Raw genomic sequence first — 25,129 nt, 5'->3', positions numbered from 1 at the left:
ATAAATGGCAGGTGGTGACTTCTTAAGACCAAGTAATTTTAATTGTTGGCGACACTGATTATCTCCATCAGCAGGTAATAGGTGTCCCCCTAGTAAACAGCTCTGGCATAGTCTGCCTGTAGTGGGAGCTGGTGGCAATCTTGGGCCATCAGGGCTGTAAATTGTCACCTGTCCAGGCTCAGTTCAGTTTCTAAGCTACTACAGATATTGTAATTACTATTATAATTTTTTTCCTAATTCTAGTTAGACTGTAGAGCTTAACCCTACCCTGTGGCCCAGGGAATATCCCAGGTTTGTTTGTGAGTTGCTTTTTGGGGCTGGCAATGGATGCAAACTGCTCTACACCTTTAAAGATATTAGTTGTAATACCACCAGCAGGTTAGGACTTTATTGCACAGGTGCTTAAAAAAGAAAGCAGGAATGCTCCACTTGTTTTCTTCGTATAATTGCTTTGGATTTGCTTTGTATAATTGACTCTGGATTTGTCACCTCTGTTTCCCCTTCCACCCTGCTGTAGAAGTCTTCAGTGTCTTTTCCTCATCTGTTGCCTAACTCCTTTTTTTTTTTCTTTTCTTTTACTTTTTTACTGTTTACAGTCCACCAAGGAACTGGGATGGAGAATAATCCAAATGTGCTGTTAATATGTGATATTGTAAGGGAAAATAATGGGGTCTTCTCTAGTCTGGGAATGGTTTAGATTTTATTCCAGAACACTTCTTCATTGGACTTTGTAATCTGTACATGGTAGCAATTGCTGGGGTTTGTTTGGGATTTTTTAAACAGTAATAAATGAGCATTTTTGGTAACTTTTTGGGAATCTTCTGTTTTAACTATCAAAAGATGCAACGTGGAGACAAACTCATTTTTTTCCTCTCATTCTCACAGAAGCAACCATGGGGTGCATTAAAAGCAAAGAAGATAAAGGTCCAGCCATGAAATACAGAACTGAAAATGCTCCAGAACCTGTTATTTCCCACGTCAGCCATTACGGATCAGACTCCAGCCAAGCAACACAGTCACCGTCAGTAAAGGGATCAGCAGTTAATTTTAATAGTCATTCCATGACTCCTTTTGGAGGGCCCTCAGGAATGACACCCTTTGGAGGAGCATCATCCTCGTTTTCAGCTGTGCCAAGTCCATATCCTAGTACTTTAACAGGTGAGTGTTACATAAAACACTGCTGCTGTTCTTATTATTAAAGCTTGACATTCATATGCAAAAAAGTACTATGACCCCTTGCCACACATAAATAAATTGCACATTTAAAATAAATTGCCTTTTAGCGATTTCTGATGGTCAATATCTTTACTGCTCAGATAATAATTCAGCCCATATTTACTAGTCACTGGGGCTTGGGGATTGGGTGTTTTGGCTTTTGGTTTTGGGGGAGGGAGGTTTAGGATCACAGCACAGAGAAATTTAAGACTTATTAAAGGCGGTAATGGGAATAGTTGATAAAATTGTGTTAGAAGTTCTAAGCTATGGAAGGGATGCACATGGGATAATGGCTTTAAACTTTTGGAGACAGGTGCAAAATGAAAAACTTCAATTTCAGGAAATTGATATTTTAAACTGATTTTCAGACTTATTTGATTAGTTCTAAGTTACTTAATGCAACATTGAATCTGTTCATTTATAAAGCTAAACAGGATATGCAATATATGTGTACTTTACTATATGAACAATACGTGTGAAACAAAAGACCAGAATTTTCATTATTGGTGGTCATATTAAAACCAAAGTTGAAAATGTAAAAATAGAAGTTACAGGATGCAGAGACCTTCTTGGCTGAGATATAAAATCTCTGAAGATACAGCATTTTAAAGCAACATGCACATTTGATGTTATAAACCCACCTTTATATCAAAATCTTAAAACTTCATTACAAAAACATTGATTTTGTGCACATGGTTAACTTCAGTTGTTTTGCTGGCTATATTTGAGAGGAAGCTGTTATTTATTCTTTTTTTTTTTATGCAAGAGAGAGGAAAGAGTAATGTATTCTAGAAGCTTTAGACAGACACTTCACAAAACATGGTAAATAATTCCTTATAGGTCTATTTCTAGTTTTCCCATAAACTTCTAATGTTAGCACAATTACAGTGCTTAAATGTTTACTTTGTTATAGTGGCCTTTAAAAATCTTTTAAACACAAGAAATTTGAGATCCATGAAAACCCACTGTGGCCTTGACATTAAGCAATCCCGGAAATATGAATTGTCAGGTAATGATCACTTCATATTCCCTTTTTGGGAATTCATTAAAAACAGAATAATTAACATGAGCATCTGTCCTGTCTCAAAATTTTTGAATCGGCTCTGATTCCCTGTTTTGGATGAACATATGCAGAAATTAAATAAGGGCAGCATTTCTTTTTATTCGTTAGCTCCACTAAGGAAAGTTTACCGTGCTTAAAGAAATCTTCATCTCCTCCAAGAACCTCTGTGTATTTCTTCTTACTAAATCTGGTTCTTTGTTCATGTGGGAATCTCCAGCAGTGCGTGCAGGCACTCCTGGGCATTAGCAGATACCAGGGATGTAGCTGCCCCCCAGGTACAACAAATCCTTTGCTACAGAGAACAGAAGGGGTGTGCTCTTGCCTCTCCTGGTTCCTGCTGGTAGTTAAGCATGTTATATCTTGGACCAGAGTCAACAGGAGAGATTGCCCATGAAAAGATGGTCTGCTGTCTCATCAGTGTGAATTCAGTTATCTGTAGGCAGGCTGATTTGGGGGAACAACCCCATCATTTTGTGATCAGGTAAAATGATACTGCATAGGTAATTATTCTTCCTCATTCTGTAAAACCAGCCCATCCACAAACACGCACACACTTAAATTAAAAAAATTGCACCAGCAATTGTTTGGTACATTCAGTACGGATTTTTCAGATCAAAGTTGGGTGTTTTTGTGAATGAGTAAGATGACGAACTTCATCTGGCTGTAAGCTTTCTGTATTTGTGAGGAATAAAACACTGGATCCCATTCTGTGGACCTTTGTTTCGCAAGAGAGGAGAATAGATGGGCTTGTCAAACAGGACTTAAGCGTCAGTAGTACTTACCAGTCCATCCGTGTTGTCTGACAAGAGGATGATATGGTTGTCATCATGACCTGCAGTGCAGCTGAAAAGCGTTGAGCTATCTTTTATTCTTCTAGAGCAGAAAAGGAGAAGAAATCTGAGTTAGTCACGCTGCTCCTGTATTACACATTCTCAGTCATCAGATACTTTGAATACATAGAATATTACTGAAAATCAAAACACAAAAATAGACCGCTGTTCTTGCCTTTCATGAAGCCATGTAAGCACTAGTGCGTGAGAATGCAAGGAAGTTTTATGGTAGCTGAAGTGTTGAAAAAAAAAATTTCCAAGGATTATATGGTAGCTTTTCCAGTTCTTTCTTTAAAAATAATTAAGAGTACACAAATATTGATAATTACTAATAATTCTCTTATTGCATGGTTTACGTTTGAATCCATTACTTTGACTAGTGCTACACTATCTAGAGGAATTAATCTCTCTCTCTTGTTATCACATTAGTATCTTTCTAGACGTTGTACAGTTTATTTCTAATTTCTTGGAGTCTTCTAGTTTCTTTATATGGTGCTAAAAACTTTTGAAGTATTGTGACTTGATAGTATTGATTTTTTTTAATCTGCTGAAGAACTCTCTGGGGATGGTTTATTTCTCTAACTTCTGGGTTCTGTTTGTGTGACTATGGTATGTATCCCCACAATTTTCTTGCTCCGTGTAGCAGTTTGTGTCATCAAAATAATGCAGTAACATAGTGATGCAGGCAAAAAATGGTAGAACTGTGTTGATTTTTAACTTGGATTCAGAACTGTTAACTTCTAGGGAATATTCTAATTCATTTTCAGTTCATAAATCACACTTTAAAAAAACTCTGTCACTTACTCTAACCTCCTATGGGGATTTTTTGTTGTTATACCTAGAGGAACTGTAAATTCATTTCCAGCTGAGGCCTGCTGAGATAGTGTAATTACAGGAAGACTCTAAATCAAATGAAAATATTCCAGTGATTAGGAGCTCTTACATCAGAAAGTGTTCATTGTAAAAGAATATTAGATGTAGACAATACCCATTGCATTACGTATTCTTCCTTTCTGATCACAGTCATGTTAATTGTAATTAAAATTAGATGCAACATGTTTCTGTTGGTGGTCTTCCCTATATATCCTGGTACATACATATGCATGTTAGAGATGTAATATTATACTTTTAAAAATAAGTGATTGCTTGGACTATCATTAGGCTTCCTAAATGTCCATTAGACTGTGAAATACCATTTCTAGAGCTTAAAAAGTCTTTCTGAATTGCCCATCTGCAGTTTTCTATTTTAACTTTCTTCTAATTATGGTACATAGTTCCTTATTTTTGCTCATAGCTTGTACATCTCATATAGCCTTTTCTCCTTTCCCTCTTTCAGCTCAGTTTTATAGATTAGTTCTTTCAAGCATAGAAAATGTTTTCCTACCGTAAATATAGGAGCCTTCCTACCATCCATCTCTCACACTTGTGTCCTGTTTGTGGGACATGTTCAACAACGTGCCCTATACCAGAAGTGCGCTGGGGAAGCAAATTCCTTAGGGTTGGTGAAGTGCAGCTGCTTATCTGTGACCTCAGTCCTTGTTCTCTAGAATAATGCACTGATGGGTCATCCGCAGCAAGGGTCTGCTTCACTGGTGGGGAGACTCGATGGAATTAAAATACTCATTAGTCCTGAAGCAGAGAAATGTCTTTGTCCCCAACAGAATACTTTTATTTGTTCATTATTACTTGATTACTTGAGTAGATCTTGATGTGTAACCCCAGAAAGTTGGGAACACTTCCGTTGTTTATAGCTGAGTTCAACAGGAAACTACTTCTGTAAAAATTAGTGGCTGATAGTTTGCCATTGTGGTGTTGTAGGATCTTCTAGAATTGTACTTCTTAACAAGAAGGTAACTTAATAAAGAAGCTAGCTTTTTTTTACTGCTGATGCGTTGCACAGGTTTCTGTATATAAGTGCTCTAATTTTTAATGTACTTCTGGTGATGTATCTAGCTGCCTTTTGTGGTGTGAAAGCATATTTTTAGGGTGTCTGTTTATAGGCTTTCCTCTGTCTTAATAAATGAGCTGATTATTGATCCAGCTTCCAAAATGAGATGCAACCCAGAGTGTTTCATTGCTTCCAAATCAAAATTGATGAGTTGCTTCGCAGACAAGTTCTTAAATCAAGTGTTGTAGCGTTACTGCTATATGATTTTTTTTTTCTTTTTCCTAAGGTGGTGTTACTGTATTTGTGGCCTTATATGATTATGAAGCTAGAACTACAGATGACCTTTCATTTAAGAAAGGTGAACGGTTCCAGATAATAAATAACACGTAAGTGTTCTCATTCACAGACTTCATTTGGTTGTTGTTGGGAATAAATAGATCCTCAACTCTTCTTGAAATCTTTGTATCCTATTTCAGTGAAGAGCAGATGGATTATTCTTTTTTATTTTATTTTTTATTTTTCTTGAATGCATGCAGCGTTCAACAAGCATGAGGTTAAAATATTGATACTGGTGAGACAGTAACCTTCAGGCTGAGGTCAGGGTTTGGGTGCAGGTGTAGAACTGTAGTGATGGGGGCAGCGCCACACCTCTCCTTCTCAGCTGGTGGGTGGCATCCTTCCTCTCCCCACTCCAGCAAGACACAGCTACCCCCTTCAGGGCAGCGGAGGTGGAGACACATGCTGTCCCATCCCAGGCTCTGCACCTTGCCGGTTCTCTCTGACAAGTTTCTATATCTCACGGGGAGGTGAGCCCAGCCGGCAGCATGGCACTGCAAATGCTGGAGGTGAGGGTATTGCCGTGGAAGGGACATCTCGCTGTGGAAGTGCGTCTGGCTGGCCCCCACAGTAAATCTATGCTCAAATAGTTTGAGTAGGTTGATGTTCCAGTTCAGTTGTTACAGTATTACAGCCTGATTTCTAGAAGTCTAGTGAAAAGGAAATAATTTGTTCACCTTGGAGATTTCTTTACATGCAGCTTTTGGCTGTGTTAACAGTTCTAATTCATACATGTAGCAGTTTTCCTTTGTCCAGATCTCTAATTTTATTTGCTGACTTCATGCTTCCTTTGTTGCTCACTGTCAGCATACAGGCAGAGTGATCTGGGAGAGGCAGATGAAGACTAGAGAACTGGGAGGTTTATTTACACATTTCTGCCATAAAACATTTTGTTGTAGGTTTGCATTTTGCATATATTGATAAATTCCTTTTACACTAAAAAACCCCCACCAAAACCCAAATCTTTAAAGTACAGAATTCCACTAAGAGGCACTCGTGTTTCTTACAATGAAAAGAAAAATCTGTTTAGGTGCAGCACAAACTATTTTAGATGCCTTTGAAATAACAAGTTACCTAAATTTAACCTGCCTTTCACATGTGAGAATGTTATAGGTGTTAGGGAATGATTTATTGTTTATTTGTGGAAGAGGTAACTGATTTTTCATTGCAGGGAAGGAGACTGGTGGGAAGCAAGGTCCATTGCTACGGGAAAAACAGGCTACATCCCAAGCAATTACGTAGCTCCTGCAGACTCCATTCAAGCAGAAGAGTAAGATATTGTACCCTGTCAATCTGTTCTTATTATCCATTCCATACTTTGTGCCCTATGGTGATACTATTCCTTTAATTTGGTATATGTAACATTTAAGGGTAAAGTAGGATAATACTACTAATTAAAAGACAGCAATGCTACTTGGATGATGTCAAAGGTATAATTATAAGTAAGTGTGAGGTGGACACTCACGCAAACGTTTTACACCTGCTTGCTATAAGTAGGGCTAAAGGAAAAAGGATGGGAGAATACGATAATGAAGATAAAAATTGGGGGACGTGCATTGTATTTCATATAAAGCAAAAATGGATGTGTTTTAGTTAAAGACTTCACAAACCATCAACTTCAGGTTTTTATCCTTATTTTTGCCAAACGCTAATTCAAGATCAGCTATATCCTTGGTAGCATCTAATCTTACATTCTAAAAAAACATTTGTGTGGACAGTTATTGCTAATCTATTAATCTATAACAACTTTTTTGGTGAGAAAATTGTTAGGCACACTAAGAACTACTATGAATTGGGGAAATTGTATTGGTTTGGGTACCAGCACTTCCTACATTTATTTCCAAACAAAGATCCCAGAGCACTTAAAGAACCACATAGAGTTACTGTGGGAACGGTGAATTGGGGTACAGTTTCAGGTGATACTTGTTCCGAGGGATTAATTGTATTTGTTGTACCAGAAATACAAAACTCCACAGCTCTTGCTTCAATAATACGGGCATAGTACTGCCAATAAGCAATTCTCTGATGCATGATTTGGGCACTTCTGTGTTTGCTACTGCACTTCTGGGAAAAGTGCCCGATTTCCAAGATGCTTCCTGAATCTCAAGCTGAGACTTTAGCATGTTGCTGCTGCTCTCACCTGGCTCTTTGCTATTGAAAAGCGATTGCATCAAAGACACACTGTTATTTTATGCCCTTGAGTAGTTTCAGCTGCTGATAAAATAATCAACGTGAGATTTTTTGAAAAAAAAGTTGAGGGTTTTGTGGTTTTTTGTTTTTGTTTTTTAAACTATACACTAAAAGCATATTGTCATTACAACAGTAGTGGTAGTAAAATGGAATCAATAGCCTTTTGCAAACTAAGAATGCAGTGTTTCTGCAAAGAAAGTATTGCTCCTAAAGACAGGCAAAATGGGGTGGTGGGATTTGTCATAGGTTTATGTGATGACTAGAGGTGAGAGTGAAGGGTGATGAGCGAGGACCCTTTTTTAAACTGACTATTTTAAAGAACTAGTGCTAATTTTATTAAATATCACCACAGCATTTGGAATAGCATTCATTTGCTTTAGAGTTCATTTGTTAAACCTGGGTTTTGATAGTGTTTGTAAATTTTGTGTTATGATTGCAGTTGGAGTTACAAGTGCAAAACCAATACACAGCCCCAGATTGCTAGGATTTTCTTTAAGTGCTCTTTTCTAAGCCTGAAGGCATTTATATCAAAAACTGCTTGTGACAGGATCTGTATTATCTGTGTGGCTTTTGAATGATGTCCAAATATAAATGTTTAAATCTCATTAAAAAACCCCAAATAAAGCTTACTATTATTTTACAGGTAATGAAATAAAATAACACTTTATGATATAGTTTGTAAATCGTAGTCTGGGGAGAAGGCATTTTCATGCAAAGTAATTACTAGGGTTCTGGTTCGTTTCAGTAAGATTATAGGTTACACCCAAATTGTCTCAAGTGTATGTGCTGCGATACCCAATTCTAACTTTGCACATCTACTTAAGCAGTCAAGCTGGAAATACAATAAAAAATAAGAATGAGTTTCAAATTCCCAGGTGATTGCACAGGCCATTCTGTTCACAGGCCAACAAAATGATCCCTCCTTACCTACGTTCGCCCCCCGCCCAAATGTTTCTCCTACAAAACCATTGTTTTGCAGCAGTTTCCAGTTTTCTTCTCCCCACACTTATGAAGCCAGATTTGCTTGATGCTATGACAGTCCCAACTGAAAATGTTTGAAATTTACACTTTGCATCCTTTTTAGACTTCTGAGGTACACAATCAAAATAAAATATAGTTAGAAATAAGTGTTACTCCAAGGTCTGAGGATTCACTGGGAGATGGACCTTAAAATTATCGCTGGTTCAAGACAGAGCTGTGTGCAGGCTGCTCATCAGGATGAGCACACTTTGGGAGCGTAGAAGAAGAAATTACTTTCATGAAGGAACTTAAGGAAAGAAAAAATGCAGATGTTTTAAAATGCCTGCGTACTTTCGGTCTCAGAATGATGCTACAAATGGAGTGTAACTCGGAGGCAAATGATACCTACCACAGGGTTGTTTCTAAACAATCAGTAGAAAAAAGTGCTCCCTCTACTGAGGTACAGAAGGACAGGAGGCAATAGAAGTTGAAACAGGGGAGGTTCCAGCTGGATAGAAGAAACCTTTTTATCCTGAGGACAGACAGGCAGGGGCACAGGTTGCCCAGGTCAGCTGCGCAGTGTCCATCCTTTAGGGTTTTCAAGCCTGGAGTGGACAATGCCCTGAACAACCAGGTCTGATCTCATAGCTGACCCTGCTTGCAGCAGAAGGCTGGACCAGAGACCTCCCAGGGGCCTCTTCCAACCTTGAAAGAACCTGTGATCTGATGATATTTATACCCATCCACTTTTCATTAAATATTGGTTTTGAACATATAGCTGAAACTTCTTAGAGAAGGTAATTTTGGTTGCTGCAGTGTTTTGAGTGTGCTACTAACACTATTAACTACATTAATAATTTCATCTGATTCAGCTTGACCTGTGAACTTTTTAACCTGAAGGAAGGTGTTACTTTCGGTGATGTGTGCTGTTTATGTCCGTTGTTAAACCATGAGAAAAACATAGTATTTTCAGATAGAAGCTTCTTTACGTGTATTTTGAAAACAATAGAAATGAAAGTCATACAGAAATAGGTCATTGTAATCTTTTGATTATATGGATGTCATTACTTCTGTTGATCTATAACTGCTTTGGGATATTAGTAGTCCAGTCAATGCTCAAGATTCTAAATCTTGTGTTTATATGACTACCAGAGCATTGGCAGCTTTTACTTACGCATGTTGCCTTTAACATTTTCTAGGTGGTATTTTGGTAAGATGGGCAGGAAGGATGCAGAAAGGCTGCTTTTAAATCCTGGGAACCAGCGTGGTATTTTCTTAGTAAGAGAGAGTGAAACCACTAAAGGTATGTATATTTATGTGTATCTCTCCTCTCTCCCATTGTCCCCGGCCAAGATGGAAATAATAACCATTTTTCTGTCCATCACATTTTACATATGCATGTGCACAGATGTATGTGTATAATGGCAGTTGGGGAGATATGTTAAATATGCGTTCAAATTTTTGGTGAAGAACCAAGTATGACTTGTTTCATAGGTGCTTACTCCCTTTCCATACGTGACTGGGATGAGGTCAGAGGTGATAATGTGAAACACTACAAAATCAGAAAACTTGACAACGGTGGATACTATATCACAACCAGAGCACAATTTGAATCTCTACAGAAGTTGGTGAAACACTACAGAGGTAAGCCCAAGTTCTAGTGTCCCAATGCTTCCTTGTGCCCATTGTGAGGAAGAAAAACTGCGTACATGGCTTTTAAAATTCACAACTATCAAATTTCTTTTTGATTTCGACAAACAGTAAATGGACTAGTTCTTTTTATCCACATTAGGATGTTACTTTTGTTACAGCCTTACCCCATTTAACTACAAAGCTTATCTTTTCTGTTTTCCAGAACATGCCGACGGACTGTGTCATAAGCTAACAACTGTGTGTCCCACTGTGAAACCGCAAACACAGGGACTAGCAAAAGATGCCTGGGAAATTCCTAGGGAATCTTTGAGGCTGGAAGTTAAGTTGGGCCAAGGATGTTTTGGTGAAGTATGGATGGGTAAGAGCTTAATGTGACACCTTTCAGTTGTTCGTGTTAATGTTTTAATAGTAAATCAGTATCGGAATCTGAAAAGATAATTTGATAAAAGAATCGATGAGAAAAAGTACCAATTTATTATCAGTCACATAAAGGTAAAAATAATATTCAATATAGTTCTGATTTATACTGTTAGCTAACAACATGTAAGCAAAAAGCCACATTTTAGCAGAAAATCTCTTGGGTATTATAGGGGAGAATAAAATATAATTTGTTTTTTCTAGGAACATGGAATGGAACCACAAAAGTAGCGATCAAGACACTAAAACCTGGTACAATGATGCCAGAAGCCTTCCTGCAGGAAGCTCAGATCATGAAGAAATTACGACATGACAAGCTTGTTCCATTATACGCAGTTGTTTCTGAGGAACCAATCTACATCGTCACTGAATTCATGACAAAAGGTGTGTGACAGAATAGTTTGAACATACTACATTTAAAAGATTATTTAAGATCCCAGCAACAAATTAAATGTTTAATTAATGTTAGGATCAAGCTGACTGGAGTATAAGTGGTAATTTGATTAAATTCAAATGAGCCACGCTTGACCTACTTGAAGCAGTTCTGATTTAGATTGTGGGTGGAGGCATGATTATTTTTTTTGCACATCTGTGTCACCCTTGCTAATCTTCCAAGTACAAGATTGGTGGTTTTTTCCTCAGCATTTTTTAGTGTGTACGGCCTGTTAGGTTTAAATTGGATGGTAGAGCTGGGAATATCATGAGAATATGCCTGCCTGTAGACCGATCATGCTCACAATGACGGAATCAGTTGGGTTTGGGTTTTTTTGGGGTTGGGGTGGTTTTTTTTAGTTTTTCTTTTCCAGCAGCGTAATAGTAAATTTTAAAAAGGTCAAGGGTTTTTTTTCCAGACTCCCTCCTTTATCTCCTTGTTTTCAGTCCTTCATCCTTCTTCCCTTGCTCTATATCATTTCCCCCCACCCCCTGATGCTGAAATAGAGATTTAGAGATTTAGGCTGAATGTAGAAATAAGCATCATAAGCATATTAGTGTGAAGATGCAGCAGATTTTCAAGTCAATTATTCCGGTTTTATAAAATGCAGACTTCTGTTCACCTCACAGAGAAATTTAGCTATCCTGGTAAGAAACAGAAACAATGTTAAAATCCAAGAGAGTGGCTACTTGTGTCAGAACTCTGCCACAAATAGGGAGAGGGGTGTCCTGTTTGGATGGGAATTTTAAGTGTTGTATAAGTTTGAAAAGGTAGAAAGGAATAGAAAATATAAAAAATTCCTTCTGTGTTGCTGTTCTTCCTAAATAAGACTAGGCAGTCTCTCTGTCAGATCTTAAAGCTGCCATGCAAAATCAGTTTTCATTGTTCAGAAATCACATTTTTGGCAAGACAATCAGGATAAAAAGATGCTTTATAGCATTCTACGTAAAAGTAAAGATTAAAACAAGAACTGGGATGTTACCTTGAAAAAGCAGAAGCAAAGAATTGGAAAGTTGCACATTTGTCTAAGTTATGGATTCAAAATGCCTTTGGAAGCCTCTGTTTTCATTTGAAAAATTTCTCACATTTTACCAAAAAACCATAAAACCTCTTTGATGGTTCATACTTGAAAGTTAGTAGAACAATTTTTTTTTCCTTTTCTTTTTCTTTCTCTTGTAACAAAGAAAAGAGGTGGGTAAGAACTGCACAGTACCCCAAATTTCTTTCCAATGTGGACAGGTTACTAGAGGTCAGCATGAAATCACAGAATCATAGAATGGTTTGGGTTGGAAGGGACCTTAAAGATCATCTAGTTCCAACCAACCTGCTGCGGGCAGGGACACACTCCACTAGACCACATTGCCCAAAATCTCATCCAACCTGGTCTTAAACACTTCCAGGGATGGGGCCTCCACAACCTCTCTGGGCAACCTGTTCCAGTGCCTCACCACTCTAACAGTAAAGAATTTCTTTCTAACATCTAATCTAAATTGACCCTCCTTCAGCTTAAACACATTACCCCTTGTCCTGTCACTACACTCCCTGATAAACAGTCCCTCTCCAGCTTTCCTGTAGGCCCCTTCAGGTACTGGAAAGCCGCAATTAGATCTCCCCGGAGCCTTCTTTCCTCCAGGCTGAACAACCCCAACTCTCTCAGCCTGTCCTCACAGGAGAGGTGCTCCAGCCCTCTGATCATGTTCATGGCCCTCCTCTGGACTCACTCCAGCAGCTCCACGTCTCTCCTGTACTGGGGCCCCCAGAGCTGGATGCAGTACTCCAGGTGGGGTCTCACAAGAGCGGAGTAGAGGGGCAGGATCACCTCCCTCAACCTGCTGGTCACGCCTCTTTTGATGCAGCCCAGGACACAGTTGGCTTTCTGGGCTGCAAGTGCACACTGCCGGCTCATGTTGAGCTTCTCATCAATCAATACCCCCAAGTCCTTCTCCTCGGGGCTGCTTTCAATCCATTCCTCGCCCAGCCTGTAGTCGTGCTTGGGATTGCCCTGACCCACGTGCAGGACCTTGCCCTTCGCCTTGTTGAACTTCATGCGGTTCGCACAGTCCCACCTCTCCAGCCTGTCCAGGTCCCTCTGGATGGCATCGCTTCCCTCCAGCGTGTTGACCACACCACACAGCTTGGTGTCGTCGGCAAACTTGCTGAGGGTGCACTCGATCCCATTGTCCATGTCGCTGACAAAGATGTTGAACAGTGCTGGTCCCAGTACCGACCCCTGAGGGACGCCACTCGTCACCGTTCTCCACTTGGACATTGAGCCATTGACCACAACTCTTTGAGTGCGACCATCCAGCCAATTCCTTATACACTGAGTGGTCCATCCATCGAATCCATGTCTCTCCAATTTAGAGACAAGGATGTCGTGCGGGACAGTGTCAAATGCCTTGCACAAATCCAGGTAGATGATGTCAGTTGCCCTTCCCTTATCCACTGATGCTGTAACCCCATCATAGAAGGCCACCAAGTTTGTCAGGCACGATTTGCCCCTAGTGAAGCCGTATTGGCTGTCACCCGTCACCTTATCATCTTCCATGTGCCTGAGCATAGTCTCCAGGAGGGTCTGCTCCATAGTCTTGCCAGGCACGGAGGTGAGACTGACCAGCATGTAGTTCCCTGGGTCTTCCTTTTTTCCCTTCTTAAAAATGGGGGTTATGTTGCCCCTCTTCCAGTCAGCGGGAGCTTCGCCGGACTGCCAGGACTTCTCAAATTTGGTGGAGAGTGGCCTGGCCACTTCATCCGCCAGTTCCCTCAAGACCCGCGGATGCATCTCATCAGGTCCCATGGACTTGTGCACCTTCAGGTTCCTTAGATATTCTTGAACCTGATCTTCTCCTACAGTGGGTGGTTCTGCATTCTCCCAGTCCCTGCCTTCTGTGACCTGGGCAGTGTGGCTCAAGCATTTGCCAGTGAAGACTGAGGCAAAGAAGTCGTTGAGTACCTCAGCCTTCTCCATATCCTGGGTAACCAGGTCACCCGTTTCATTCTGGAGGGGACCCACATTTTCCCTCGTCCTCCTTTTATCACTGACATACCTTCTTGTTGTCCTTGACATCCCTGGCCAGATTTAGTTCTATCAGGCCTTTGGCTTTCCTAATCTGATCCCTGGCTACTCAAACAGTTTCTCTGTGTTCTTCCCAGGCTACCTGCCCTTGCTTCCACCCTCTGTAGGCTTCCTTTTTTTGTTTTGACTTTGCCCAGGAGCTCCTTGTTCATCCACGGGGGCCTCTTGGTGTTTTTGCTTGACTTCCTCTTTGTTGGGATGCAAACAATGTGAAATTGAGCTTGGAGGAGGTGACCCTTGAATATTAGCCAGTCGTCTTGGGCCCTTCTTCCTTCCAGGGCTTTGTCCCATGGTATTCTACCAAGCAGATCCCTGAAGAGGGCAAAGTCTGCTCTCCTGAAGTCCAGGATAGTGAGCTTGCTGAGTGCTCTCCTCGCTGCCCTGAGGATCCTGAATTCCACCATTTTGTGGTCACTGCAGCCAAGGCTGCCCTTGAGCTTGACGTCCCCTACCAGGCCCTCCTTATTGGTGAGAATAAGGTCCAGCATGGCACCTCTCCTCATGGGCTCCTCTGTCATTTGGAGGAGAAAGTTGTCATCGACACATTCTAGGAACTTCCTGGATTGCTTGCGCTCAGCTGCGTTGTCCCTCCAGCAGATGTCAGGGTGGTTGAAGTCCCCCCACAAGGACCAGGGCTTGTGAGCATGAGGCTGCTCCTATCTGCCTATAGAGGGCTTCATCTGCTCGGTCCCCCTGGTCAGGTAGTCTGTAGCAGACCCCCACTATGATGTCTCCTGCCCCAGCCCTCCCTTTAATCCTGATCCATAGGCTCTCGGTGGGCTCCTCATCCATCCCCAGCTGGAGCTCCATGCACTCCAGCTGGTCATTGACATAGAGGGCGACGCCCCCTCCTCGCCTGCCCTGCCTGTCCTTCCTAAAGAGGCTGTACCCTTCCATCCCAACACTCCAGTCATAGGAGCTATCCCACCATGTCTCTGTAATGCCAATAATGTCATAGCCTTTCAGGCGCACACACGTCTCCAGCTCCCTTTGTTTGTTCCCCATGCTCCGTGCGTTCGCATAGAGGCATTTCAGTTGTACCCCCAATGAGGCTGACTTATTGGCTGGGGTGGCTGGGATTCTTTTGATGTATTCTCCCAGTGTTACCCCATTGGTTCCTGTTGCATCCAGACCCCCCGGCTCGTCTCCTCTAGGCTTCAAGCGTGCTGTAGTGCGTCCAGCATGTCTCTGAGCAGTAGGCCGAAGGCCCTCACCAGCGCCCCATCCCTCCAACCTGGGCACATCGTCCCACAACATGTCGCTGGCAAGCCTGTTGTTATCCCCCTCCCCCTTTGAGCCTAGTTTAAAGCTCTGTCGATGAGCCCCGCTAGTTCCTGGGCAAAGATCTTCTTCCCCCTTTGAGAGAGATGAATCCCATCAGAGTTCATCGGGCCTGGTGCCGTGTAGGCCGCCCCATTGTCAAAGAACCCAAAGTTGTGGCATTGACACCAGCCATGGAGCCATGCATTTATGGACTGCATCCGCCTGTTCCACCCACCATTGCTGCGTTCAGCTGGAAGGAGGGAGGAGAATATTACCTGTGCCCCTGAATCCTTCAGTGACTGTCCTAAGAGCCTGAAGTACCTTTTGATTGCTTTCGTGGTACGTGTCTCTGCTTCATCCCCACCCACAGGGAGGAGCAGCAGTGGGTAGTAGTCAGAGGGCTGTACCAGGCTGGGGAGTTTCCTAGCGATGTCCTTGACATGGGCCCTGGGGAGGCAGCAGACTTCTCTGAGAGGAGGGTCTGCCCTGCATATGGGGCCCTCTGTACCTTTCAGAAGGGAGCCCCCTACGACTATAACTCTCCTTTTCTCCTTTGCTCCTCTTCAGTCCTTTGAGCTCATGAAGCAAGATGGGGAAAAGTGTGTGCAAACACACACACCAAACAGCAGCACAGCATGGGTCTGGCCTGCCACACTTCTACTTTCAGTGCAAATACATAGCAAGTGACTAAAACCACATCAGAGGTATCTAATTCACGGCTACAGCCGTGAACCCACTGCAAGATCTGCAGTTCAGTGTTTTGGGTTTTTTCCCTACCGTTGCCATGCTTGTAATTTTGTCGTAATTTTGACTGTGATTGGACTGATTAGTTGTCAGTCTTCAGCAATTTCTTAAGGCAGACATGATGTTCCTATATCATTACAGCATAACACCTGTAGGGAAAGCTGTTACGTCAGAGACAAAGTTTTTCCATGCGCGTAGAGTTTACTGTCTTAAAAGGAGCGCAGGTCCTTTGGAATTTTGGAGGTGATTTCAAATACTATTCATGTTGTAATGTTCTGGACATGATTGCATTATATAAATGGGAGAAGATAATGTATTGTGAAGAATGGAAGGTACTTTTGTTATCCCCTGTAAGGAAGAAAAAGCAACAAAATAAAAGCAAACATTTCAGAATAATTTCTCTAGTATATAATTGGAGCTGGTGGAAAAATTTAAGTAGTGGATGGGAGGTTTTTTGTTCTTTAATTATAAATCTCACTGTGGAGAAAAGTCCAGCTAGGAAGGGCGTTGATTCCAGGAATATTGGGAAAAATCCTTATGTGTTGCCATAGAATCATCAAGCGGCAGTTTGTTTTATTTGTGTTCAGTTATCTGAATTATTGAAGTGGATTCCAAAATACTTGGATAAAACTTTTACCAATGAGTTGTCAGGGCAGAGTCAACTACAGGCATAGTTATGTATTCTGTTAAATGACAGATTTTCAAACACAGATTTGGGGAGATGAATGTGTAAATCATAATGTCTAGGAAGAAAAATCTCATTTGTGTTTTCAGGTCAAATTAATGCTTTGGGTTTTTTCCCCTTCCCCCCACCCCGACACGTGTCATCTGTTACAGGCAGCTTGCTAGACTTCCTTAAAGAAGGAGAAGGGAAATACTTAAAGCTCCCACAGCTGGTCGACATGGCTGCTCAGGTACGTTGTGTAAACCAAGAAAATAGTATTTTGTGCTTAGAGAAGAGATTTAAAACTCTTAGTTGATATCAGACATCAACAAAGTATAAATATTGAACGCTCTGGCTATTGTTTGCTGTTCTATCTTACATCTGTCTTACATTACAAGTTTGTAATTTGTTAAAAAGAAACAGTCTAGTTCCCAATTAGCAGGTACTGTATAGGCAGACACACTCTAATCAGTGCTGTCATAAGGTCTTGCTGTGCTACACTTCCTATACTTATACAATGAGAACGGAGCTAAAATGAAGGGGTACAGCTTAGTGTTTGGGAGAAATGTACATAGTCATGAAAAATAATCTTTTAATAAAACTTTATTTTTAAGATTGCTGATGGCATGGCTTACATTGAAAGAATGAACTACATCCACAGGGATCTCCGGGCAGCTAACATTCTTGTAGGAGACAATCTTGTGTGTAAAATAGCAGACTTTGGTTTAGCAAGGTTAATAGAGGACAATGAGTACACTGCAAGACAAGGTAAGATCAATTTATTCACTGAATAAATAAGACCAGTTACCTTGAAATTACTTAGAACTATTACATTTAGCAGAATGTATCTGTGTATTCTGTCCATGTGAATAAAGATTATGCATATAAGGTGCTTTCACAGCTATGTTTACGTGTCCCCCTCACCTAAGTGCAATTTTAGTAAACTTTTTAATGTTCAAAATTATCTGGCGGTTTGCTTATGTTTTCCAAAAATGCTTTTAGTTATTTTTTTCGGGTAAAACTTGCTACAGTTTGCAGAGAGCTGAGATTCCAGAGAGGTTGCTCATCAGATTCTGAAGAGCGTCCCACTTTTTTGAAACATATTCAATTAAGAATCCCAGATGTCTTAGCTGCTTCCAAAAATTGTAGCCAGTAGTTGCTGCCCTGGTTTGAGACTGGTTTCCAGTTTGAAATATTAAAATACTAAACCAACTCAAATTTTGTCAACAAAGCAAAATGTAAAAATTTTTTGTGTGTGGTATTCTTTTTAAAATATTTTGAAGTGTAAGTAAATGATGCGTAAGCAAGAGAAAATTGAGTATCTGCCTTTCCAATGTTTGTAGGAGCTAAATTTCCAATTAAATGGACTGCTCCCGAAGCAGCATTGTATGGTCGGTTTACAATCAAGTCGGATGTGTGGTCATTTGGAATTTTACTGACAGAGCTAGTAACAAAGGGGAGAGTGCCATATCCAGGTAAGATGAAAATTTAATAGATTTTTCTTTTCTTTGTTGTATTCTGTGCTTCTGAAGTTAGCTTTTGTACTTTATGCCATCATTCAGAGCCCACAGTTGACAAGCACAGACAAAAACTTAGGCACATTTCACTAGTTCCTTTGTTAACACAGCTACTTTGTTTTATTTACGGATCAACTGTGATACATTTTTAAAGTGTTTTAAGATAGTAGTATTTGTAAATGTGACTGATAGTTCATTTCAGATTAGTAGGTATCCTTATGTTTTCCTATCTGTCCCTGAAATTTCTACTTTTGACATTTTCCCAGGCTACAGTGAGGATCGGTAAGAGTGAACCTGCTAGACAGTTTTTGAAATTAAACATATGTAACCTATTTTGTCAGATATTTTGCTGTGACTGGAATTTGGAAGGGAGTTCTGTTAGGTGTAAAATGTCTTTTTCTTGGCCTAATTTCGAATGAAGCAGTCCTTGAATGGAACCTAAGACAGGCAGAAGGTATTTGTGTTTGAGTCTCCATTTTGAAAGGACAGGCCTAAGGCAGTGGGAAAGTATACAGATGAGAAAGCATACAAATGGCAGAAGGACCAGGTGTTGAGGAATTACCAGTGTAATGAAATAATTTTCAGAAAAGGTATTTAATGCAAAATGTAAAAAAAAAAAAAAAAAAAAAAAAGTAAAAAAAAAAAAAACCCACTCATCATAAAGCGTGTCCATGAAAGGTTCTGTTATGGTAGGTTCACATGTATTGTGGCTGGAGAGACACTTGAAAAACTTTGGGAAACTGTTCCTTGCATGATATCTTTCAGTGCTAAAATGCTTTCCTTTTAGGGATGGTGAACCGGGAAGTTCTGGAACAAGTGGAACGTGGCTATAGGATGCCTTGCCCACAAGGCTGCCCAGAGTCTCTCCATGAGTTAATGAAACTGTGTTGGAAGAAGGACCCTGATGAGAGACCAACATTTGAATATATACAGTCTTTCTTGGAGGACTACTTTACTGCTACAGAACCACAGTACCAGCCCGGAGACAATTTATAAGCCAACAGTCTATATAATGTGCACAAATCTGCCAAATGTAAAGACTTGCAAAGAATTCCTGACGTCTATAAGGAATCAAAGGAAAGAAAATCTTCGCTACTTTGCATGCTCTTAATGGCAAACTGGAATTTCATAATGCAGTTGCACAAAACCACTTTTTAAGTGTTATAATCTAATTTACCAATGACATGTTTTTATTTTTTTTCCTTTTTTCCAACTTATTTTCAGGGTCCAAAGGAAGCTTACTGAAAATATGGGGTAGAAAAATGAGTGTTGGTGTGAACAATAGCGGAAAAAACAATGTTTCAAATCCTTTATTTCCCCACCATTTGATAATCATTCTACTAAAGAGGGAATTGTCTGGAAATAAAGCGATCTTGGGGTAAGGCATTTTTAAAGCAGAAGAACTTTGTGGGACCAAGCAATTCTATTCCAGTTCCGTAAAACTCCCTGTGTTCAAAATTACGTGTGTGTGCCCCCCACTCCCCCCTCCCCAGAAGAGATGGTACAACTGTATTTGATATATAGTCTTGATCTTTAAGCTTCCTCTTGCATGGACTTAATTTAGGGTAGGCAGGTTAAAAGAGAAATTGGAACAGTGACTGACAAACTTCATCTAAATGATAGACCTCAATAGTGAAATTAGAGAGCATAATGCACTGTGTTAATATTTGTGTTAATATAACTGGAAAGTAGCATGAGAGATTTTTCTTTTTTTCTTTCTGCATAGCTAATTAAGAATAATGAAGGTAACTAGAAAATGAGGTAATATTTTATAAAATGGTGTTGATAAAGTATGATGATATTTGAACTTGAAGCTATGTAATACAATCAGCGAGGGGGGGGAAGCCTTTAATCTTTTAAGCTCCGATCCAACAGCGAGCTTTTGTATGGGAAGACTACCTAAACAAAGGTCACCAGGAAAGCAAGACTGAAGCTGGTAAATGGCCACTCTTTAGTCCTTTTTCAGAGACAGGTTTGGTACTGTTCTATGTGGCTTATATGCGTTAACAAGGGTGGGTGCCACAAATGCTAGCTGTCACTAGTTCAGGGATTTGATTGCACTTTTACTTTTTCTTGACTATTAAGACACACTTATACGCAGTTGCTCTTCCCATTTCTGCTCTTCCTACAAAATTATTTAACTAAAACAAAATGAAAGAAAATGTGAACATTTAAAAAAAATAAAGGGATGAAATATATTTAATATTGTCCGAATATAGTGACATTGAAATTTGCTGGCATTTAGCCCAGCTGACACTACATCTAGATTTATTTTCTTTGGCTACTGACATATCAAGCAATAACATCATGTCTTTTACTCAACAATTTGCATGAGGTTCTTGAATTTCTGATCAAGCTTATGTACTTTAATATTGAAACACTAAACTCTTACTTAGCTACCAGGTTGGAATTCATATTATCATTGTAAAGCTATCCAAGAAATGAGTTTCAGAAAAGCTGGTAATATAGTTCTGGTACTAAACATTCTTCGTGGGTTTACACTACATTGAATTCAACTACTAAACAGATCTTTGTAAGAACAGTGCCATCGTTTTTCATTTTCCCTCATCATCACTCATGACCTGTGTACATCTGTGGTTATCAAATTTTAAAAGGGCTTTATGTAAGAAAACAAAACAAAAAAACCCACACAAAAATAATAAAAAACCCCAGAAAATACAATGGAATTTTAATTTTTCTAAATATTTTAAAATGAATAACACAATCATATGAGTTTATGTATTGATACAGTTATAACAAAAAATGCCAAAAATGACACTGGCATTGTTTGGATTTTTAATTACTGAATGGAACAGTTCATTGTAATAACACTTGTATAGTAAAGGAATAAAACACTAACTTAATGAACGTGTTCATTGTAAATGGTTGTGTATTATAAGACTTCTCCAAAAGAGTTTGTATGTTTATGAAAATTTATTTGTTTCACCTGAAGACCTTGATGTGGTTCTTACCCTAACAGAGTTTAAAATTCACATTCACACTTTTTATATAAATAGTAATAAGTTTAATTATGTAACTAAGTATTTTTATAAAGTTATGGCATTGTTGAACTGTTTTGCAGAATTGGTTCAAAATAAATTTCTCCTTGATTGCATCTGCTTATTTGAGGAAAATAAGGGGAGGGGGGAGGAGATGGGAGGGGGACAAAAGCAGAGTAGCTTTCATATAGAGGGGAATAAAACCTTCATGAGTTTTGGGTGTATTTTTATCCTCTGTAAACTATTTTAATGTACTTTCATACAAGATGCTGGGTTCATGGTGCATTAGTGCTGTGGAAAGGGAGACATTTTCTAGAGCAGTTCAGAAGTCCTTAGCAGGAATGGGATAGAACCACCGTCTGTCTAGACTTAAAGCCAAACCCCCGTGACGGACAGACAGACAGACAGACTTGGGATTCTTGTGAGGGCAAGTCCAACACGGACTCTCAGCTGTCGGCCGCTGCCATGCTGTAGGGCAAATGCGTTTCCTCTCTCTTGCCTTCTCTGGCATTAGGAGCCACCATTTGCTTCTGTGCCATTTTTCAGGGAATTTTATACATTTGTTCTTGCGATAGCTGATGTTTTATCTCAACTTCATCGAATGTTACCTGTCTCGATGACCAGTACAACTCAAACCGCAAATCCTGACATGTATAGACAGTGCCACCGTAGATTAAGGAGCTAGGACTGTTTTGAGTTTCGATAACTAATACAGCACCGTTCTTCTTACAGAACCTACAAACAGCAAAGTTTACTGTATTTTTAGTATTTCCTGTAATGTGATTAATGTTTTACTATTTTTAATGACAACAATAATGTAATTTCTGGTAATCTGTACTCTCTCCGTTGTCCATCAGAATGTTGTGATACCCATTCCACATGCTAGGCCTGCAGATTGTTTCTGTCATGCCTTGCTTCAAGCTGTAGTATTTTAAGAATATTTTTATACTATTTTTAAGTAAACTTCCAGACTATGATCCTCCTATTTAGATAAAATACATCTCTATTGTAGCATAAAGAATTATGAAAAGAACCTTGTGTGTTCTTATCCTTGCAACCACTGAAATGTCATTTCAGTAGGCTTGGCAGTAGCTCTTACCACTGAAAAGTAGCCTTGATTATTATTTTTTTTAAAGAAAGAAAGTCTAGAGTTTGCTGATGGGTAGAAACAGCCGGAATGGTATCTTACCTGTAGTCATCCACAATGCTGTTTATTCTAAAACACATTCTCCACAGCTGGAATGAGTATAAATAAAGGTAAACAACTAAACTTAATGAGCCCCCACTTTTGTTATTTATTTGGACCTGTTCAATCCACTAAACTTCTCAGTTTTTAAGTTTTCTGTGAAGATGCTGTAGATGTTTGTGCCATCTTTCCCCCAACACACAAGACTGGTTAATCTACCAGTCACGTTGGGTTTAAACCACAGGAGCACTCATGGTCAGCAGTACATGGCAAACAGGAGATTCAAATTCTCACACCTTGCTAAGGAATTTAAGACTAGGTTTGCATAACTGATTGGGGCACCCACCGTAAGCAGGACTGAGAGGATAACTGCTGAAGTCCAGAATTGTGATTCATGCGATAGCTATTGTCTTGTGCAGTAGGTATTTGGACTGTATTTGTGAAAATGCCTAGAAGTACAGGTGCCTTCACAGCAGCACATCTTGCACCTACCTCAGCCTGATCCTAACGCAGGAGCAAGACCACTGTTGGCCTTGCAGACACGGCGGGAGGCTGGGGACCCTCATCTTGTGCATCTCTGGCAGGTGCCTTTTCAAGGCAGGGTGGGAAGAGACAGTAGATGGGAAAGGGATGGTTGTATCTAATTTTGGTATCATGGCCTTGAGTGGGAAACCTGGGCTCTGATCTAGAATCCTGGGTTGCTGCCGGATCTTATGTAGGTGGTTGCTAGGTAGTTGAGAGTGGGGAGCAGAACCCACTGCAGGACTTCACCTGCAGCCACAGGCTTCAGCATTTGCTCTAGGCCCAGGTTCCCTTTTTTCTCCACACTCTTCCCTACTGACTCTTAGGGGGGAGAAATATCAACAGCTTCCCTGCTTCTTCCTTAGCATAGGGGAGGGAAAGGGAGAGCAAGATGGAAGGCTGGAGGCGAGGGGCTGAAGTACTAAGTTCTGCACTCCTTCACAGGGCAGAGGGAAGCAGGTGTCTGTTCTCCTCTGTGCTGGTTTTGGCTGGGATAGAATTAATTTTCTTCATAGTAGCTAGTATGGAGCTATGTTTTGCAGTCATGCTGAAAACAGTGTTGATAATATGGAGATGTTTTTGTTATTGTTGAGCAGTGCTCACACAGAGCCAAGGCCTTTGCTGCTTCTCACCCCACCCCACCAGCGAGCAGGCTGGGGGTGCACAAGGAGTTGGGAGGGGACACAGCTGGGACAGCTGACCCCAACTGACCCAAGGGATATTCCATACCATGTGATGTCATGCTCAGCATATAAAACTGGGGGAAGAAGAAGATGGGGCAGGACGTTTGGAGTGATGGTGTTTGTCTTCCCAAGTAACCATTACGCGTGATGGAGCCCTGCTTTCCTGGGGATGGCTGAACACCTGCCTGCCCATGGGGAGTGGTGAATGAATTCCTGGTTTTGCTTTGCTTGTGTGCACGTCGTTTGCTTTACCTATTCAACTGTCTTTATCTCAACCCAAGAGTTTTCTCACCTTCCACTCTTCTGATTCTCTCCTCCATCCTGCTGGGGGGGGCAGTGAGTGAGCATCTGCGTGGGTTTTAGCTGCCAGCTGGGGTTAAACTACAACATCCTCTCTGTTGTATTTTCAAAAGCAGGTAGAACCGTAGCGGAACTGAGGAGCATCTGTTCCCTTGTGCGCAATGGAAATCGAGCAAGGCCACTTCATACTAGTTGGAGAGTCCCAGTGCAAAAGGAACATCACTCTGCTGTCATTTGTAAGAGTGACCCTTGATCAGTTCTTAGTAAAAAAAATGATACAGAGGTCCTAACCAGGTCTCTGGAACCCAAATTGACAGGGATCGTAGAATGAATCATAGAATCATAGAATGGTTTTGGTTGGAAGTGACCTCGAAGATGATCTAGTTCCAACCCCCTGCCATGGATGCTTGCCTCTGAAGCTCAGCCCCAGTGTGGTGGCATTTCAGACACTGGCAAGAGCATTGCTTTCCTAGTGGGTGTATGTGGATATAGGATTTTGGGTTAAGTTCCCCTCCTCTCCATGTGGCTACAGAATGCCTAGGAACTTAACAGAGTTCAGACATTTCACCATGGCACCCATGTTCTTTACTGGTCCTACTCTTGGAGCTTATTTTCCTTGGCAGTTCTGCATGCAAACATTTGCTTCTTTTACATAGCACATTGGTTATTGATCTTTAACATTCTCTTTTAATTTAAAGGCGTGGGTTTTGTCAAATTGTAATAACTGCTCTTGTCAGGGGGGTGTCAAAGAATTCATAGCACCGTGTGCTTTTACAGACCATTGTCCACCTCCTCTTAGTATTTCATTTACTATAAATGAGTAGAAACACATTTGCCATGGTGTTGCTTTTGATTTGTTCTTCTTAAAGGAGAGAGGACAGTTATCTAGTTAAACTCAACAGAGCCTGAGGAACAGACTGGAAATTTCAAAGGGAAACCTGAGTACAGGCACTTTTGATGAATCAGTCATGTACCAACACTGAAGCTGGCTGCTGTGAAAGCATTCCTTTTTTTGTAAAACTACTCTCAGTAGGAGCACTTTACCCCTCTCCTTTGTGCCCTGCTGCTAGGTTATTGAGTCTCTAGCTGAGGCTACTGATGAGTAAATGGATATGGAAATGGATAGATCTGTGCATCTTACATTTGACCCTGAAAATCCATCCCATGCTAACAACTCACTTTTTTCCTAG

The 25,129-nt window shown here is 40.5% G+C and overlaps 1 protein-coding gene across 1 annotated transcript in view; it reads left to right on the top strand.

The window, feature by feature from the left end:
• YES1 (YES proto-oncogene 1, Src family tyrosine kinase) overlaps positions 1–21,364 on the top strand; it is a 54,714-nt gene extending 33,350 nt beyond the window's left edge. The window contains exons 2-12 of the mRNA XM_054816879.1: positions 886–1,158; positions 5,283–5,382; positions 6,504–6,602; positions 9,682–9,785; positions 9,977–10,126; positions 10,338–10,493; positions 10,757–10,936; positions 16,906–16,982; positions 17,347–17,500; positions 18,076–18,207; positions 19,037–21,364. Of these exons, the coding sequence (XP_054672854.1) occupies positions 894–1,158; positions 5,283–5,382; positions 6,504–6,602; positions 9,682–9,785; positions 9,977–10,126; positions 10,338–10,493; positions 10,757–10,936; positions 16,906–16,982; positions 17,347–17,500; positions 18,076–18,207; positions 19,037–19,245 (1,626 nt within the window). The 5' untranslated portion in view covers positions 886–893 and the 3' untranslated portion in view covers positions 19,246–21,364. The remainder of the gene's footprint in view (positions 1–885; positions 1,159–5,282; positions 5,383–6,503; positions 6,603–9,681; positions 9,786–9,976; positions 10,127–10,337; positions 10,494–10,756; positions 10,937–16,905; positions 16,983–17,346; positions 17,501–18,075; positions 18,208–19,036) is intronic.
• The last annotated feature ends 3,765 nt before the right edge of the window (positions 21,365–25,129 follow it).

Source organism: Grus americana, chromosome 2 (genome assembly GCF_028858705.1).
Source record: "Grus americana isolate bGruAme1 chromosome 2, bGruAme1.mat, whole genome shotgun sequence".
NCBI lineage: Eukaryota > Metazoa > Chordata > Aves > Gruiformes > Gruidae > Grus > Grus americana.
This window is presented reverse-complemented; position numbering and strand designations above follow the sequence as displayed.